General features: G+C 39.4%; 1 protein-coding gene across 1 annotated transcript in view; it reads left to right on the top strand.

Moving 5' to 3' along the window:
• Window positions 1-13,833, top strand: part of Ola1 (Obg like ATPase 1) — a 114,835-nt gene that overhangs the window by 51,465 nt on the left and 49,537 nt on the right. Inside the window, exon 5 of the mRNA XM_052182702.1 lies at window positions 5,692-5,867. Coding sequence (XP_052038662.1) covers window positions 5,692-5,867 — 176 coding nt within the window. The remainder of the gene's footprint in view (window positions 1-5,691; window positions 5,868-13,833) is intronic.

Below are 13,833 nucleotides of genomic sequence, written 5' to 3'. Positions count from 1 at the left end.
ATATTTCTGGTTATAAAATATTTTCCTTTTCAAAGATTATAAATATAGCTAACCAAAGTAATTATAATTTGAGTGACACAACTTTTCATTTATTTTAGACTTTGAAGGCTTAAGACTTAAAATTGCATTTAAAAGAGAATTTTGTTAATCGTTTTTATTTCTTTGTCTTCTGCAATGAGTTTTGTTCCCTGATACTCTTAAATAAGACAAATGAACTACTTACTTATTAATATGTATATGTACATATACATTACATGTGATTGTATACATGTGTTTCCAGTGCTGAGGTTAAAGGTTGCTGTCAGATGTCCTTCCTGATCATTCTCCACCTTATTTTTTGAGGTACGATCTCTCACTGAACCTTGGAGCTTGTGGGATTTGGTTAGACTAGTTAGCCAGCAAGACTCTGGGATCTACCTCCTCTCCCGTCCCTTCCTGGCTTACTCGTAGTCACAGGCAGGTGCAGCTATGCCCCGCTTTCACCTTAGAGCAGGGAATCTGACTCAAGGTCTCTGCTCAGGCAGAAGCACTTTATGGGCCATGAATTGACTTTTAAAAGTAAACAAAACACGTTAAAGTGCTTTTCTCTCCTTTTGTATCTTAAAATAGTTATTTTATGTAATCCATAGTTATGAGTTACAAATTCTGAAGTCCAGCTGTGAATTAGATTCTGCTTTCTTGTCAAGGTGGTTGCTTTTCATAGATCAAGACTAGAATTTCAGTGGACCTCTAAGCTGGGGTTTAAACTGCACTTCTAAAATCAGAACATTTAGAATATGCACTAAATAGCTCGTTCCTACCCCTACTACTTCTCTTCTATTCAGTGAAGCATTTTTGTTGTGTTATTTATGAAAAGTAAATGGTACCCTGCACTTCCCAGTGTTGTGAATAAAGCCATAAATACGGTAAGAGAATTGCCCATGCAAGCTTACCTCTGTTTGAGCACTTGCTCTCCTGGAATATGTGAGTCTCTCTGGGTTCGATCCTAGTACCATCAAACAAGAACAAAAGCCACTGCTGGGGCTAGCTGCCTTGTAGTATTAGCTATGCTACTTAGAAAGCTAAGAAGGGGGGGTTTCTGGAATGCAAGAGTTTGAGTTCCAGGAGAGGCAACAGTGAGTTCCAGGAGAGAAAAAGAATGGAAAGAGTATTAAGAACTTAGGAATGCAGGTTTGACATACATGGAATTTTGAACTCTTGATTAGAAATTTGTAAATATAAGTTTTAAAAATTATATTCTTGTCTTGATTTCCAACTTTGTATTTAGTGAGAAATCTGCCTTAAAAGGCTGGGGCTTAATGGTAGATGCTTGCCTAGTGTGCTCGAAATCCTAAGATGAAAGCTAAACTGAAAGGCTAGTGACACAGTAGGAGAGTTCTTGCCCAGCATGCAAAGGCCCTGGGTTTGATTTCTAGTTAGACAGCTATGGCCAGTGAGGTGGCTCAGTGGGTAAAATCACTTGTTGATTAGCCTGGTGACATGAGTTTGATCTCCAGAACCCATGTGTAGTTATTTAAATGAGAAATGTCCCTTATAGTCCCTTGCATTTGAGTACTTGTTGCAAGTTGGTAATGCAGTTTGGGGAACATTAAGAGGTGTGGCCTTGTTGGAGGAAGTGTGTCACTAAAGGCAGGCTTTGAGAGTTAAAGGACAAATGTCATTCCTGGTCACTCTTTCTGCGTTGTGATTGTGGTTTAAGATGTGAGCTCTGAGTTTGCTGCTCTACTCATCAAGCCTGCCACACTTCCTGCCAGCAGGGTAATGGACTCATCTTTCTGGAACTGTAAGCAAATGACCCCTTCCTTCTGTGTGTTGTCTGGTGGTAGTGTTTCCTCACAGATATAGGATGTTAACTAATATAGCATGTAACAGTGGAAAGAAAGGACCTGCTTCACAGATTTACCCCTTACTGCTGCATGTGCACTGTGGCGTCTCTGTGCCTTCACTCACATACAAATACTAAAGGAAGCATGTGACAGCTAAGCAGGCAGGGGACCCCAGTGCCATAACAAGCTCATCTCTTTATATGTTGATTTAAAAATAAAAACATATATGTAATATGTCTTCTTAGGCCTTCAAAGTGTGGCTTCCTAACTTTCTAGTGGTTTTGTTAGGAATTAATCAGAATGTAGATTTTTCAGGACACTTGCTAATTACCTTGAAAGAACCTGGAATGTAAAGTGAAACAGTACAATGTACAGATGTCTTGATGCTGATTTAATAGGGTTATATCTTGTGTGGTGTTTCCTATCTCTTGTCCTAGAGCAGTGCTTCTCAGCCTTCCTAGTGCAGCAATTCTTTAATACAGTTCCTCATGTTGTGGTGACCCCAACCACAAAATTATTTTCATTGCTACTTCAAAACTGTATTATTGTTACTGTCATGAATTGTAAATAGTTTTGGAGATATAGGATTGCCAAAGGGGTTGTGACCGGCAGGTTGAGAACTGCTGTCCTTGCAAGTATGCATTTTGGTTACATAATACCTTTTGGCTTTGTACCTGGTTTAAGCATTTAACGGTGTTTCACACTCATCACTGGCATAAGAGCCATGCTGACTTCCTGCTGACTGACAGTGAAGTCCATGCTTGACCCTGATATCTATCTGTAACTTCCTCGCATACCTCTATCTGAGAAGCAAATGCTTATCTTCTACTCTTCAGAATAACTTCTTGTCACTAAGCATTGTTCATTTTAACTTTCATTTTAAAAATAATTTATTTTTACTTCATGTGCATTGATGTTTTGCCTGCATGTATGTCTATGTGAGGGTGTCAGAAGCTCTGGAACTGGAGTTATAAGACAGGTGTGAGATGCCATGTGTGTGCTGAGAAATGAACCTGGGTCCTCTGGAAGAGCAGTAAGAACCTCAAAATCATACCTTCTGTTTCCATTTCTCAAATACTAGGAATCCATGGGTATCTCAAATACTAGGAATGCACTGTACCTGGCCTGGGCATGTGATCCTTGCTATAATGGAGGCACATAGTTTGAATGACAAAGAGGTTAAAACATGGAGGCTTAGCAGTCATAGACAGTGCTTTCAGAATGTTTGGCTCTGAACTGGAGGAAGGAAAGCTATAACTAGAATGAAATTAATGTCCTGGAATGAGTGACATATTGGATTTAATAGAGAATTTTAAACATACTGAAATGTTTAAGGGAAAGGATTCTTGAAATGGTAGAAGTACTAGTACAGGAGAGAGACATAATATCTTATGGTCTCAATAAGTCAAAGAAAGTCTTTGGAAGCAAACATTTATAGGGAGGGAGGGAGGAACTCAAAGAAGAAATAACTTATGTGACATGCAGTGAAAAGTATCTTATACAATTGTCTATTTATATAGAGGCCAGTAACTATAGTGATTATTTAACAGCATCCCTCTAGTAAATGCGTTAGGAAATTTTAAATGGTACTTTCTTAATTACAACTCTCAATTTTATCCAAGCAGATAATGGAGAGGAACTGGTTTTTGAAATTCTGTTAGAAGCATAGGAACAATGTTAATTTAAGCTTCGTTATCAGTTTTGTGTCACTTAAACTTTCCACAAAGAACAGTTTTTATAAAAACAAGCCACTCTTTTTCTAAAACACAATAAACAAGTTTAATTTTCAAAACATTATCTTAAGTTTAGTTACAATTTTGATCTTACAGTAATTAGCCAGAACAAGAAAATCATAATCGCTGTATGTTGTGCCCAACCCTGCGTGTGTGTGTGTGTGTGTAGGGGGGAGGGTGAGTCTGAAAATAATAAATTAGCAAACCTCCATTTTTAAAACTAGGTCTAAATTGGATTTCACCACCAGGATTTCTTACCCAGCAGTTCTATCATGTCTCTTTTCACAGCATTTTCATTCCAAGCCTCTGTTTCTGCTGCCTGCCTCCCATCCCACCCACACTCTGGTAAATTACTAGCCATAGATCTCAGGAAACACACTTGGCCTTTGTGAAGGTCCAGCTACTGCTTTAGTTTTCATCCAACATTTCCTTCTTCATGGAGTAAAGTGGGAAATGCTCTCATATGCCTAGTGCACCCCTGTGCTGTCTACGCTGGGTGCTCAGATTTCCAGGATGTTGTTGAATCAGTACAGTCATCAGCCTCTATAGAAATAGGGTATTATTTCTCACTCTCAGAGAAGATACAGTTAGTTCTTCTTTTCTTTACTGTGTCAGTAGACATGACCTTGAACCTCTGATGTTCTTGATTCTACCCCATGAGTACTCAGGTCGTAGGTGTATCCTACTACACCTAGTGTAAGCACTCTTGGAGATGAAACCAGGGCTTCCTGCATGCCAGGGAGACACTCCCACCTCAGGGCGCCCAGTCTGGCTCTGTAGCTGGCTGTGCTGCTTGCAGTGCTCTCTTGTCTGTAAAGTCAATCACAGCAAGAAAGAGGATTATGCCCGTGGGGCGGGGCTTATATGTCAGTTGTGTTTAGTAAGAGTTAGGAGATTTTTGGATTTTGTTTTGTTTTTTGCTTATTTTGCTTATATGAACTTGACATCATCTAATATGCTAGTTCAATGCTTAAAGCACTTAAATATTTGAATACCTATATTTTGTGGCTTATTACTGAACAATCCACATTAGGATTAAAAATGACTTTAAAAAATACTAGGCAGTTGCAGTTTAGAACTCTTTAACCTATAACAAGAACATCCTAGTCTATGTTGCATAAAAATTAACTATATTTGCTGTTTCTTTATCAAATTTAAGCTAACTCATGATTCCTATAATACCTTTTTCTAAAATACCTCTTAGGTAGTATAATCAATCAAATGGATGCTTTTTATGAAACTAATTTGTTTATAAGTGTTTATTGTTTTGTACCTGTATCACTACCTTCTAATATTTCATAGCATTTATTCATTTTTATGTGATACTGTTCTTTATCTGGTAATTTGAGTAAATCCCAATAGAATTATGTTGCCAAATTATGTCTTCAGAAGGGCATAAAGTCAGTACACATGCTTCAGTAATATCTGGTTGTTTTACCCTTATGTTTCTAGTTGGCAATTTGAAATTATGGCTTCAACTGCACTTTAAATATGTGATAATAGCATGTGTTTCTAATAAGGGCCAGCACCATTTTGTTCAGATAGTGTGAATGGTTGTCACTCATATATGACAAATGCACCTTCATCTGCTTCTTTGATAGCCCCCTAAAAACCATACCCTCAAATCAGGCCGATGAAATTAGCTGCTGTGTAAATTGTGTGTCTGAGTGGTTCATTATCTAATCACCGTCAGAACCACAGTGATAAAGTAGATTGAAGCAGAGAAGAGGTCTGCCAGATGATTTGAGCCCCCCACCCCCCCAAATCTGGTTTCCCTTGGAAACCCTAATAGTGCAGTTTAAAACTTCAGGCTTTCGTGCCTGGCATTCAGTATCTCTTATATACCAAACTTATATATAAAGCAGCCAGTAGTTCTCGAATAAAATTGTTTTCCTATTTTACTTGTCTGTATCAATTTTTTAAATGTTGGTGTTCTTGAACTACTATGTCTGTGGTTATGTGTTAAGTATTACCAAATGGAGGAAATGCTATGGTCTGCTTGAGAAGAGTTAAGAACAGTTGATTTGCTGTGGCTGTTTCCTTACTGTCTAAAAGTCCTCCAGTCTCTTTACTGCTATAACAGTCATCTTCTATATCATCTGTTTATTGAATTCATTTTTAATTCATTCTAGGTGCTTTTGAAGATGATGATATCACGCACGTTGAAGGAAGTGTAGATCCCATTCGAGATATAGAAATAATTCATGAAGAGCTTCAGCTGAAAGATGAGGAGATGATTGGGCCTATTCTAGATAAACTAGAGAAGGTGGCTGTGAGGGGTGGTGACAAGAAACTAAAACCCGAATACGTAAGTAAGCATTTACAACTTTAAAGAAGTACTTAAGTGTGATTTTCTCAGTTTAAAAATAAAACACATAAACTATTTAGTTATTATTGAATTTTAGAATAAAAATTTATTTCTGCTGAAGTTTGTTTGTTTTTGGAGAAGTTTCATTTGAGCACACAACCAAAAGCCTTGGTTATTAGTAAGCCATAATTAGTAATATTGAAATTTTACATGGTTATGGGGTAGATTTTTGAGTTATAGTACTTAAAGCAACATAGTTTTACAATGAAAAACTTAAATGGGTTTAGAAAAATGATGAATATATGAGCTTCATAGTTTTGAATTAATGATTTACACAAAAGACTGGTCTTACCTAGGGATGGACAGAATGAGTGTGAGTGTGTGTGTGTGTGTGTGTGTGTGTGTGTGTGTGAGAGAGAGAGAGAGAGAGAGAGAGAGAGAGAACACATACACAAACATAAACACATTTCTGAGTGGGATATAGGTACACTTATGGTACCGTGACCATGTAGAGGTCAGAGGAAAACCAAGAGCGGTCCTTTCTTTCCATTTTCTTTGAAGCCAGGTCTTTAGCTATTTCCCATTTTATGTGCCAGGCTAGCTGGCCCATAGACTTCATATTCTCTCTCTCTCTCTCTCTCTCTCTCTCTCTCTCTCTCTCTCTCTCTCTCTCTCTCACGTGTGCGCGCGCACACACACACACACACTTGCTCTCTGGCTGAGGAACATTGAGATTACAGATGTTTATGCTTCTAGGAATTTGAACTTGGGTCTCTGTGCTTCCATAGTTACCACTTTACCTAGTGAGCAATCTCCAGTTCTTAATTGTGTCTTTTTGAGATAAGGTCTTTGTTTATAAGCTGGTGTGGCCTCAGAGTTGCCATGTGACCCAAGCTGTTCTCAAACTAGCTGTGATCCTCCTGTCTCAGCCTCCTAAGCACTGGAATTACAGAGATGAGCTATCATACCACCTTTGAATGAATATCCTTTTTTTTAGAAGGTTCTTTTCTTCCTGGGTATTTTTTTCTTTAAATGTTTGTTTATTTTAGTATATGAATACACTGTTGCTGTCTTCAGAACACCAGAAGATGGCATTAGATCCCATTACAGATGGTTGTGAGCCACCATGTAGTTGTTGGGAATTGAATTCAGGATCTCTAGAAGAGCAGCCAGTGCTCTTAACCGCTGAGCCATCTCTCCAGCCACAAATGAATATACTTTTAAGGTGGACAAAAATTTTATTTTTTATGGAGTGGAAATAACCACCATTATTCCACTCCTCAGATTTATTTTTAATCACACTAGTGAATTATTATTTGTAGCATTGTGGTGGATGTTTAACATCAGTTTTGAAGTTTTATATGTACTTCTCATTTAAAAAAGAGATGCAAAATAGCATCTTGTAACTGTTCTTGCTTTATATGCAACTTTTTTATGGAAATATTTTTCTATTTTTATGTTAATTTTTATTGCAAGCAAATATTTATTTTAATTTTCAGAAACTGATTATACCATTTCCCCCTCCCACATTTATTTTCAGTGTTTATAAAACTATACTGCGTAGAAAGAACCAGCCCTAGATGGCAGAACTACAGCAGCGCTACTTTCCGAGTCTGCCTGCTCTTCTGGGTTTCTCAGAAAAGCATATTTCTTCTTTATATTTCTGTTGTAAGCAGGCCTTTGCTGATACTTGGGGCTTTCTTACTTTCTCTGAAGCTCCCCTTTTTCTGCCGTGCAGCTGGTCTCTGTGTTGACTTAACTAAAAGGCATGTCGTCTTTCTTTCTCTCCTATCTTCTCCTCCAGGCAGCTGCTGAGATGTATAGCTCCCTACCTTGGGGTATTCTTTTAAACTCTAATAAAATTGTCCTCTTTAGATAAACTTTGACTTTTCTTGAGAAGTAAGGAAAGAAAGGTCCTACACTTGTCTTCTGCATCTAGGGACACTGTCTACAAGTGACAGCGAAAGCAGCTTGACGTGGGCCCGGAAAGCACGCGCACTGCCGCGTGCCTTTGTGTGCTTCTCTAATGCTCTGCTCATTTCATTTGTACGCGATCGAGAACGGAGAGGTGGCTAGTGGAGGCATGTGAGGGTTAGGATAGAGAAAAATGGAAAATGGACATAAAAATATTCCTTGGCTTGGGAGGGAGGACTGGTGTGAAGCAGTGTCTTCTGGACACGACAGAACAGCTGCACTCAGAGCTCGCAGCAGCTGTGGCACAATATCCACACTGGTGAGCCAGTCAGTGTTCCAGCATGGCGGAGCTCACAAGCCCCCACCCCTAGCTGAAGTCATGTTGACATTCCTTCCTTCTGGGGAAGGAAGAGTCAGGTTATAGTTAATGGTCTGCCTCCAGTTGCGTTGACTATGCTCTGGTGGATGGCCCACACTGACGATACAAATTGGACTTGGTGGGTTATTTAAAACACACAAACACAAAATTGCGATGGTCAATCTGAAAGAAGTTAAAGTAAATATGGTCAAAATATGTTGTATGAATTATCAACGGATTAGTAAAATATATAAAGTATGTTGAAAACAGTACTAAGGACACAAAAATACTATTCCTGTGAGTAGAGATGATGCTTAATAGTAGAGTATGTATACACATATCTAAACACCCTCTCACACATGAATGTGCACCCCTAGCACACACTGCACAAATGCTAGGCATGGTGACAAATACCTGTAATCTACTTGAGAGGCAGGAGGATCAGGAGTTATAGGCCAGCCTCACTCATTGCAAGAGAAACTGTCTCATAATAAAATGGGGTGGTGACGTGGTAAAGTGGATAAAGGCACTTGCCACCCAAACCTGACAATTTGAGTTTGATTCCCCAGAATCCATTTGGTGGGAGAAGAAACCTGACTAACATAGTTATCTTCTGACCACATGTGCTTTGTGGAAAGTGACACCTCCCCACATTATGTGCATAAATAGATGTTTGAAGTATTATCTCCTGTCTTGTCTTATACAAGCTTTATTGTTGACCTTCCACATTTAAGTTTGCAATCTATTTGAGATTTATTTTGTTTTTAGCAGTGTTCAGATAGTCTTTTAGTTAGATTCTGTCCCTCATTTGGAAGGCCAGCACCCTCTTCTACCAAAAAAACTAAAATAATTCTCTTCCTACTCCGATGAATGTTACCTTAGTAATAATTCAAAGAGCTCTGTGGCATTCAGCTCTGCTGAGGATTGGCAGATGATAGCACGGTGTCCAGGAGTGTCTTGTTAGGGTTTTATTGCTGTGAACGGACACCATGACCAAGGTAGCTCTTATAAAGACAACTTGTAATTGGGGTTGGCTTACTGGTTCAGAGGGTTGGTTCTTTATCATCAAGGCAGGAGCATGGTAGTGTCCAGGCAGGCTTGGTGCAGGAGGAGCTAAGAGTTCTATATCTTCATCTGAAGAGTTCTAGGAGAATGCTGACCTCCAGGCAGTTAGAACCAGGATATTAAAACCTATGCCCACAGTGACACACCTACTCCAACAACGCCACACCTCCCAACAGTGCCACTTGCTGAGCCAAGCAAAACAAACCATCACAAGGAGCAACAGTGGGGATCCTCTTTATCACAGCCTTTACATAGTTGTGTTTCCTCTGCCCCCTCTATCCTAATAGCACTCTTGTTAAAATGTTGCCAATCATACTAAAGACCCACTCCTCTCTGCTATGGCCTCATTTTAACTAATTCTCAAGAGAGAAAAAAAATAGAATTCTTGGAAGGATACATTAGAGACATTTCTGAAATGTGTAGCCCAGGCTGGCTTTGGACTATGATCCTCCTGCCCTTGGGCTTCCAAGTGCTGGGATTTTTGGTATGTAAAAACATACCTGGCTTAAGCTAGGAATAGTCTTAAATGATTTAAATATAGCTTCTTGTTATTGCTATTGAGTCAGATTATCACATAGCCTAGGCTGCTTCAAACTCTGAGCCAAAGATGCACTTGAATTCCTGAGCCTCCTGTTTCCATCTTCCAAGTTTGGGAATCGCAGGTGTGGCACTGCATCTGGCTTTATGTTCTGCTTGGCATAGAACCCAGAGTGTGCTCATGCAAGACTATCATGCTGCCATCTTACGTACCTCTTCACCCCCTAAAAGCATCATTTCTAAAGGAAAAGATGTGAAAAGAAATATTTATTGATGCTAAGGAGTGTCCTTTCATCTTCCTGTACAATCTCCAGTTAACGAAGGCAAGCTGTTTAAAATGAAACCCATGTCTGTTCCTGTAGCCCAGGCTGGCCTGGAACTCACGATGTATCTGGTTTCACCTCATGGTAATTTTCCCTCTTCAGCCTTCTGGGTGCTAAAGTTACAGGCTTAAGCTACCATACTACATCGTTCATGTTTTTCTCCCTGCTCCTCTGTGCTGGCCAGGCTGCCCTTGAACTCAGTAACCTCCTGCCTCCATCTCCTGAGTGCTGGAATTGCAGGCATGTACCGTCTTGCCCCACAGTCAATGTCTTAGTTATCCATTAAGATAAGTGCTAAAGCAGAAGATTCCTGCATTTATCATGGTAAATTATACATAATTATATTATACATAATATAACATTCACCATTAACCAGTTTTAGGTATATAAATCAGTGGTGGTGAGCAGTCCTCACTTGAGTTTTCATAAACTCAGAGTGAAAGAAATTCTGTGGTCTTTAAACAATGTCTTTCTACGGGGCAGCGGTGGTGGTCCATGCCTTTAGTTCCAGGATTTGGGAGGCAGAGGCAGGAAGATACATGTGAGTTGGAGGCCATCATGGTCTGCTGAGCGAGCTCCAGGACAGCCCGGGCTACACAGAGAAACCCTGTCTTCAAACAAACGATAATGATTTCCTGCTTTCTTACCCCTGCTCCTGGTAACTTTTGTTTTCCTTTCTGTCTCCAAAGATTTGCCTGTGCTAGATGTCTTATAAAATAGAATTACATGGTTTTTATTCTTTTCTGTTTGGCTGATTTCATTAAAAATAATAATTAAGAATGTCAAATGCTTAGGTAAACTTCTACTTTTTTATCACTTTTATTTATGTATTTATTTTTATGTGTATGTGTGAGTACCTGTTTACATGTATGTGTAATATGTGAGTGCCTGGTACCTATGAAGGCCTGAAGAAAGTCTCAGAACTGCCTGTAACTAGGTGTGAGCAGCATATTAGTGGGAACTGAACTCAAGTTCTCTCTAAGAGTAGCAAGTACTGTTACCCTCTGAGCCACTGCTCTAGACTCTTTATAGCTATTATCAAGTAAATTTATAGAAAGAAAACCCTAAAGTTAAATAAACACATAAGTAGATCAATCAGTTTAAAACTTCATGATGCATAGACTGGGGAAGATAGCTCAGTAGGCAAAATGCTTGTAAGAGGTCCTGCGTTTGATCCCCAGAAGCCACATAAAAAAGCAGGTGCTCTGGCACATTTATATCCCCTGCACTAGGGAGACAGAAGCAGCAGAATTCCTCTGAGCTGCTGGCCAACCAGCCCAGCCTACTAGGTAAGTAAGCTCCAGGCCAAGGAGAGACTCTTGAGGAATGACACTGAGTTTATCCTCTGGCCATCACATGAACACTTACATAAGCACATATGCATGTGTCTGCACATACATGACCATAAACACACACAGAGAAGAGTTGATGAGGACTGGAGAGATGACTGAGTTATTAAGAATGCTTATTGCTCTTTCAGAAGACCTAAGTTCAGTTCCCAACACTCATGTCCAGCAGCTTACAACTTAGAATGCCACCTTGTAGGGACCCAGCGCCCTCTTCTAACCTCTGCGGGCACTTACATACATGTACACACACACATACACACCACACACACACACACACCTTTTTTGAAAAAATGTGTATTAATCAGGAATGTAGATAATTTTGATTTCTTACTTGAATGTATATAACATTTAATGTGTACATTCAAATAATATATAAATTCAAAAGTATATAATATATATTCAAAAGGTTTTAAAAGATAAAATTTTTAAAATGAGAAGGATAAAATTCTCAATTTGAGTCAGGTGGTGGTGGCGCACGCCTTTAATCCCAGCACTTGGGAGGCAGAGGCAGAGGCAGGTGGATTTCTGAGTTTGAGGCCAGCCTGGTCTACAGAGTGTTCCAGGACAGCCAGGGCTACACAGAGAAACCCTGTCTCGGAAAAAACCAAGAAAAAAAATTCTCAAGGACTCAAACTTTATGTCCTTCTTTTCTATTGCCATGAAGTGACATCATGATTAAGGCAACTTATAAAAGAAAATATTTAATTGGGGCCTTGTTCACAGTTTCAGAGAGCTAATTCATGATCATCATGGCAGGCATGGTGCGGGAGCTATAGCTGATAGCTTACATCTCATGTAGAACAACTTCAAGGCAGGGAGACTTAACTAGAAATGGTATGGGTTTTGAAAGCCAACAAGGCCACACCTCCTAATCGCTCCCAAGACCATTCCACCATCTGGGGACTGAGCATTCAAATCCATGAGCTTCTGGTGGGCATTCACATTTAGACCCACACTGGAGTGGATTGCACGACTCCATGGGTGCAGAAGTAATTCTACACACTGAGGAGGGTGTGAACACTGGTGCTTTTAAGCAGCAGTGGAAAAGGTTGAGGGGTGAGCTAGTTTTTCCTTTTTGCTTTTTGCATGAGAACCTCTGCATAACTGACTACAGTTAATCAAATAATCTTCTTAACAGTATATTTTGATTAATTTACAGTCATTTTTAGCAAAGAACTATTGTTAGGTTTTAGAGAATAAAATGAATTCATATTTGGTCAAAAAGCATATGAACATAGAGCTAAAAATGACTAGAGATGAAAAACTTCTATGTCATTTACTTTCAGAAATTTTTTTTTACTTTTAAATTGAAGCTTTTATTTGTTCAGCTCAATACTATTTTAAGAAATGGGATTTTATTCTTAAAATACTAGGCAATAAATGCAATGAAATAAAGAAAATATTTGAGAAGGGTTTGTTGTATAGTCACATTCCTTTTGGAATTGGATTGCAAGCGGTGCCAGAACAGCTCCAGGACTCTGCAGTGTGCACCTCTCTCTGTCACTCTGGTTCTCATAGACCAGATGTGCTGTTTCTCTGTCACCACAAAGAACCTACCTTCCTTCTATTGCTGCTAGGATTTACATCTTGCCATATATATTATTTCTGACTTTTGCTTTGTGTGTGTGTGTGTGTGTGTGTAATTTATGCCTAGTTAAGCTTACTTAATTTCAGGTGGTTTATTTGTGTTCTTTCTGTATTTTTTCATGTGGTTTCTATGTTATATGTATATATATATTCCAGATTTGTGAGCCTGAGCATCACATTGCCTTTACTCCCATCTTGGTAGCACTCTTGCAGGACACCACTGCATTGGGCCAAATGCCCACTAGAGACTATCTTGGGAAGGATTAACCTCACCAGAAGCTGTGGACTGAGCCACTTTGCTTTGGAAAAGAATTAGGAGTCCAGTAGCATGGTGGATAGTGTGTGCAGGTTGCATAAATGGTATGAGTCTTAGTGCACCCTGTTCTTAGTTTGAGGATAGACGTTGGGAAGTGCAAAGGTATTTGAGTCTTCCCAAGATAAAGCAGAGATTGGACTGCTTTAAGATCATCAGTTTGTATAGCATGTAAGACAGAAGTAAATTCTAAGAACTGATAAAAAAGGCTAGATATGTCACTTACATACCAGTGGTAGAGCACTTGCCTAGAATGTATAGGCATCAAAAACAATGGCTCCCGAGCTGGGCTTCGTGGTGTGTGCCTGCAGCTCCAGTAGTTCAAGGCCATGTAGAGGAGTACATAGTGAGACCCTGTCTCAAAAACAGAAGGAAAAGTTAAAAATAAAAACCAGAGCCCTGGGAGCTCACATCTGTGCTTCCAGCACACAGGCACTGGGGCAGGGCAGTCACAAGCTGAGGCTGGCCTAGTCTATGTCCTAAGAACTGTTATAGATAAACAATAAGTGATAGCTGAGAG

Source organism: Apodemus sylvaticus, chromosome 5 (assembly GCF_947179515.1).
Source record: "Apodemus sylvaticus chromosome 5, mApoSyl1.1, whole genome shotgun sequence".
Lineage (NCBI taxonomy): Eukaryota > Metazoa > Chordata > Mammalia > Rodentia > Muridae > Apodemus > Apodemus sylvaticus.
Note: the sequence above shows the minus strand (reverse complement) of the source record. Positions and strands in the feature narration are given on the sequence as shown.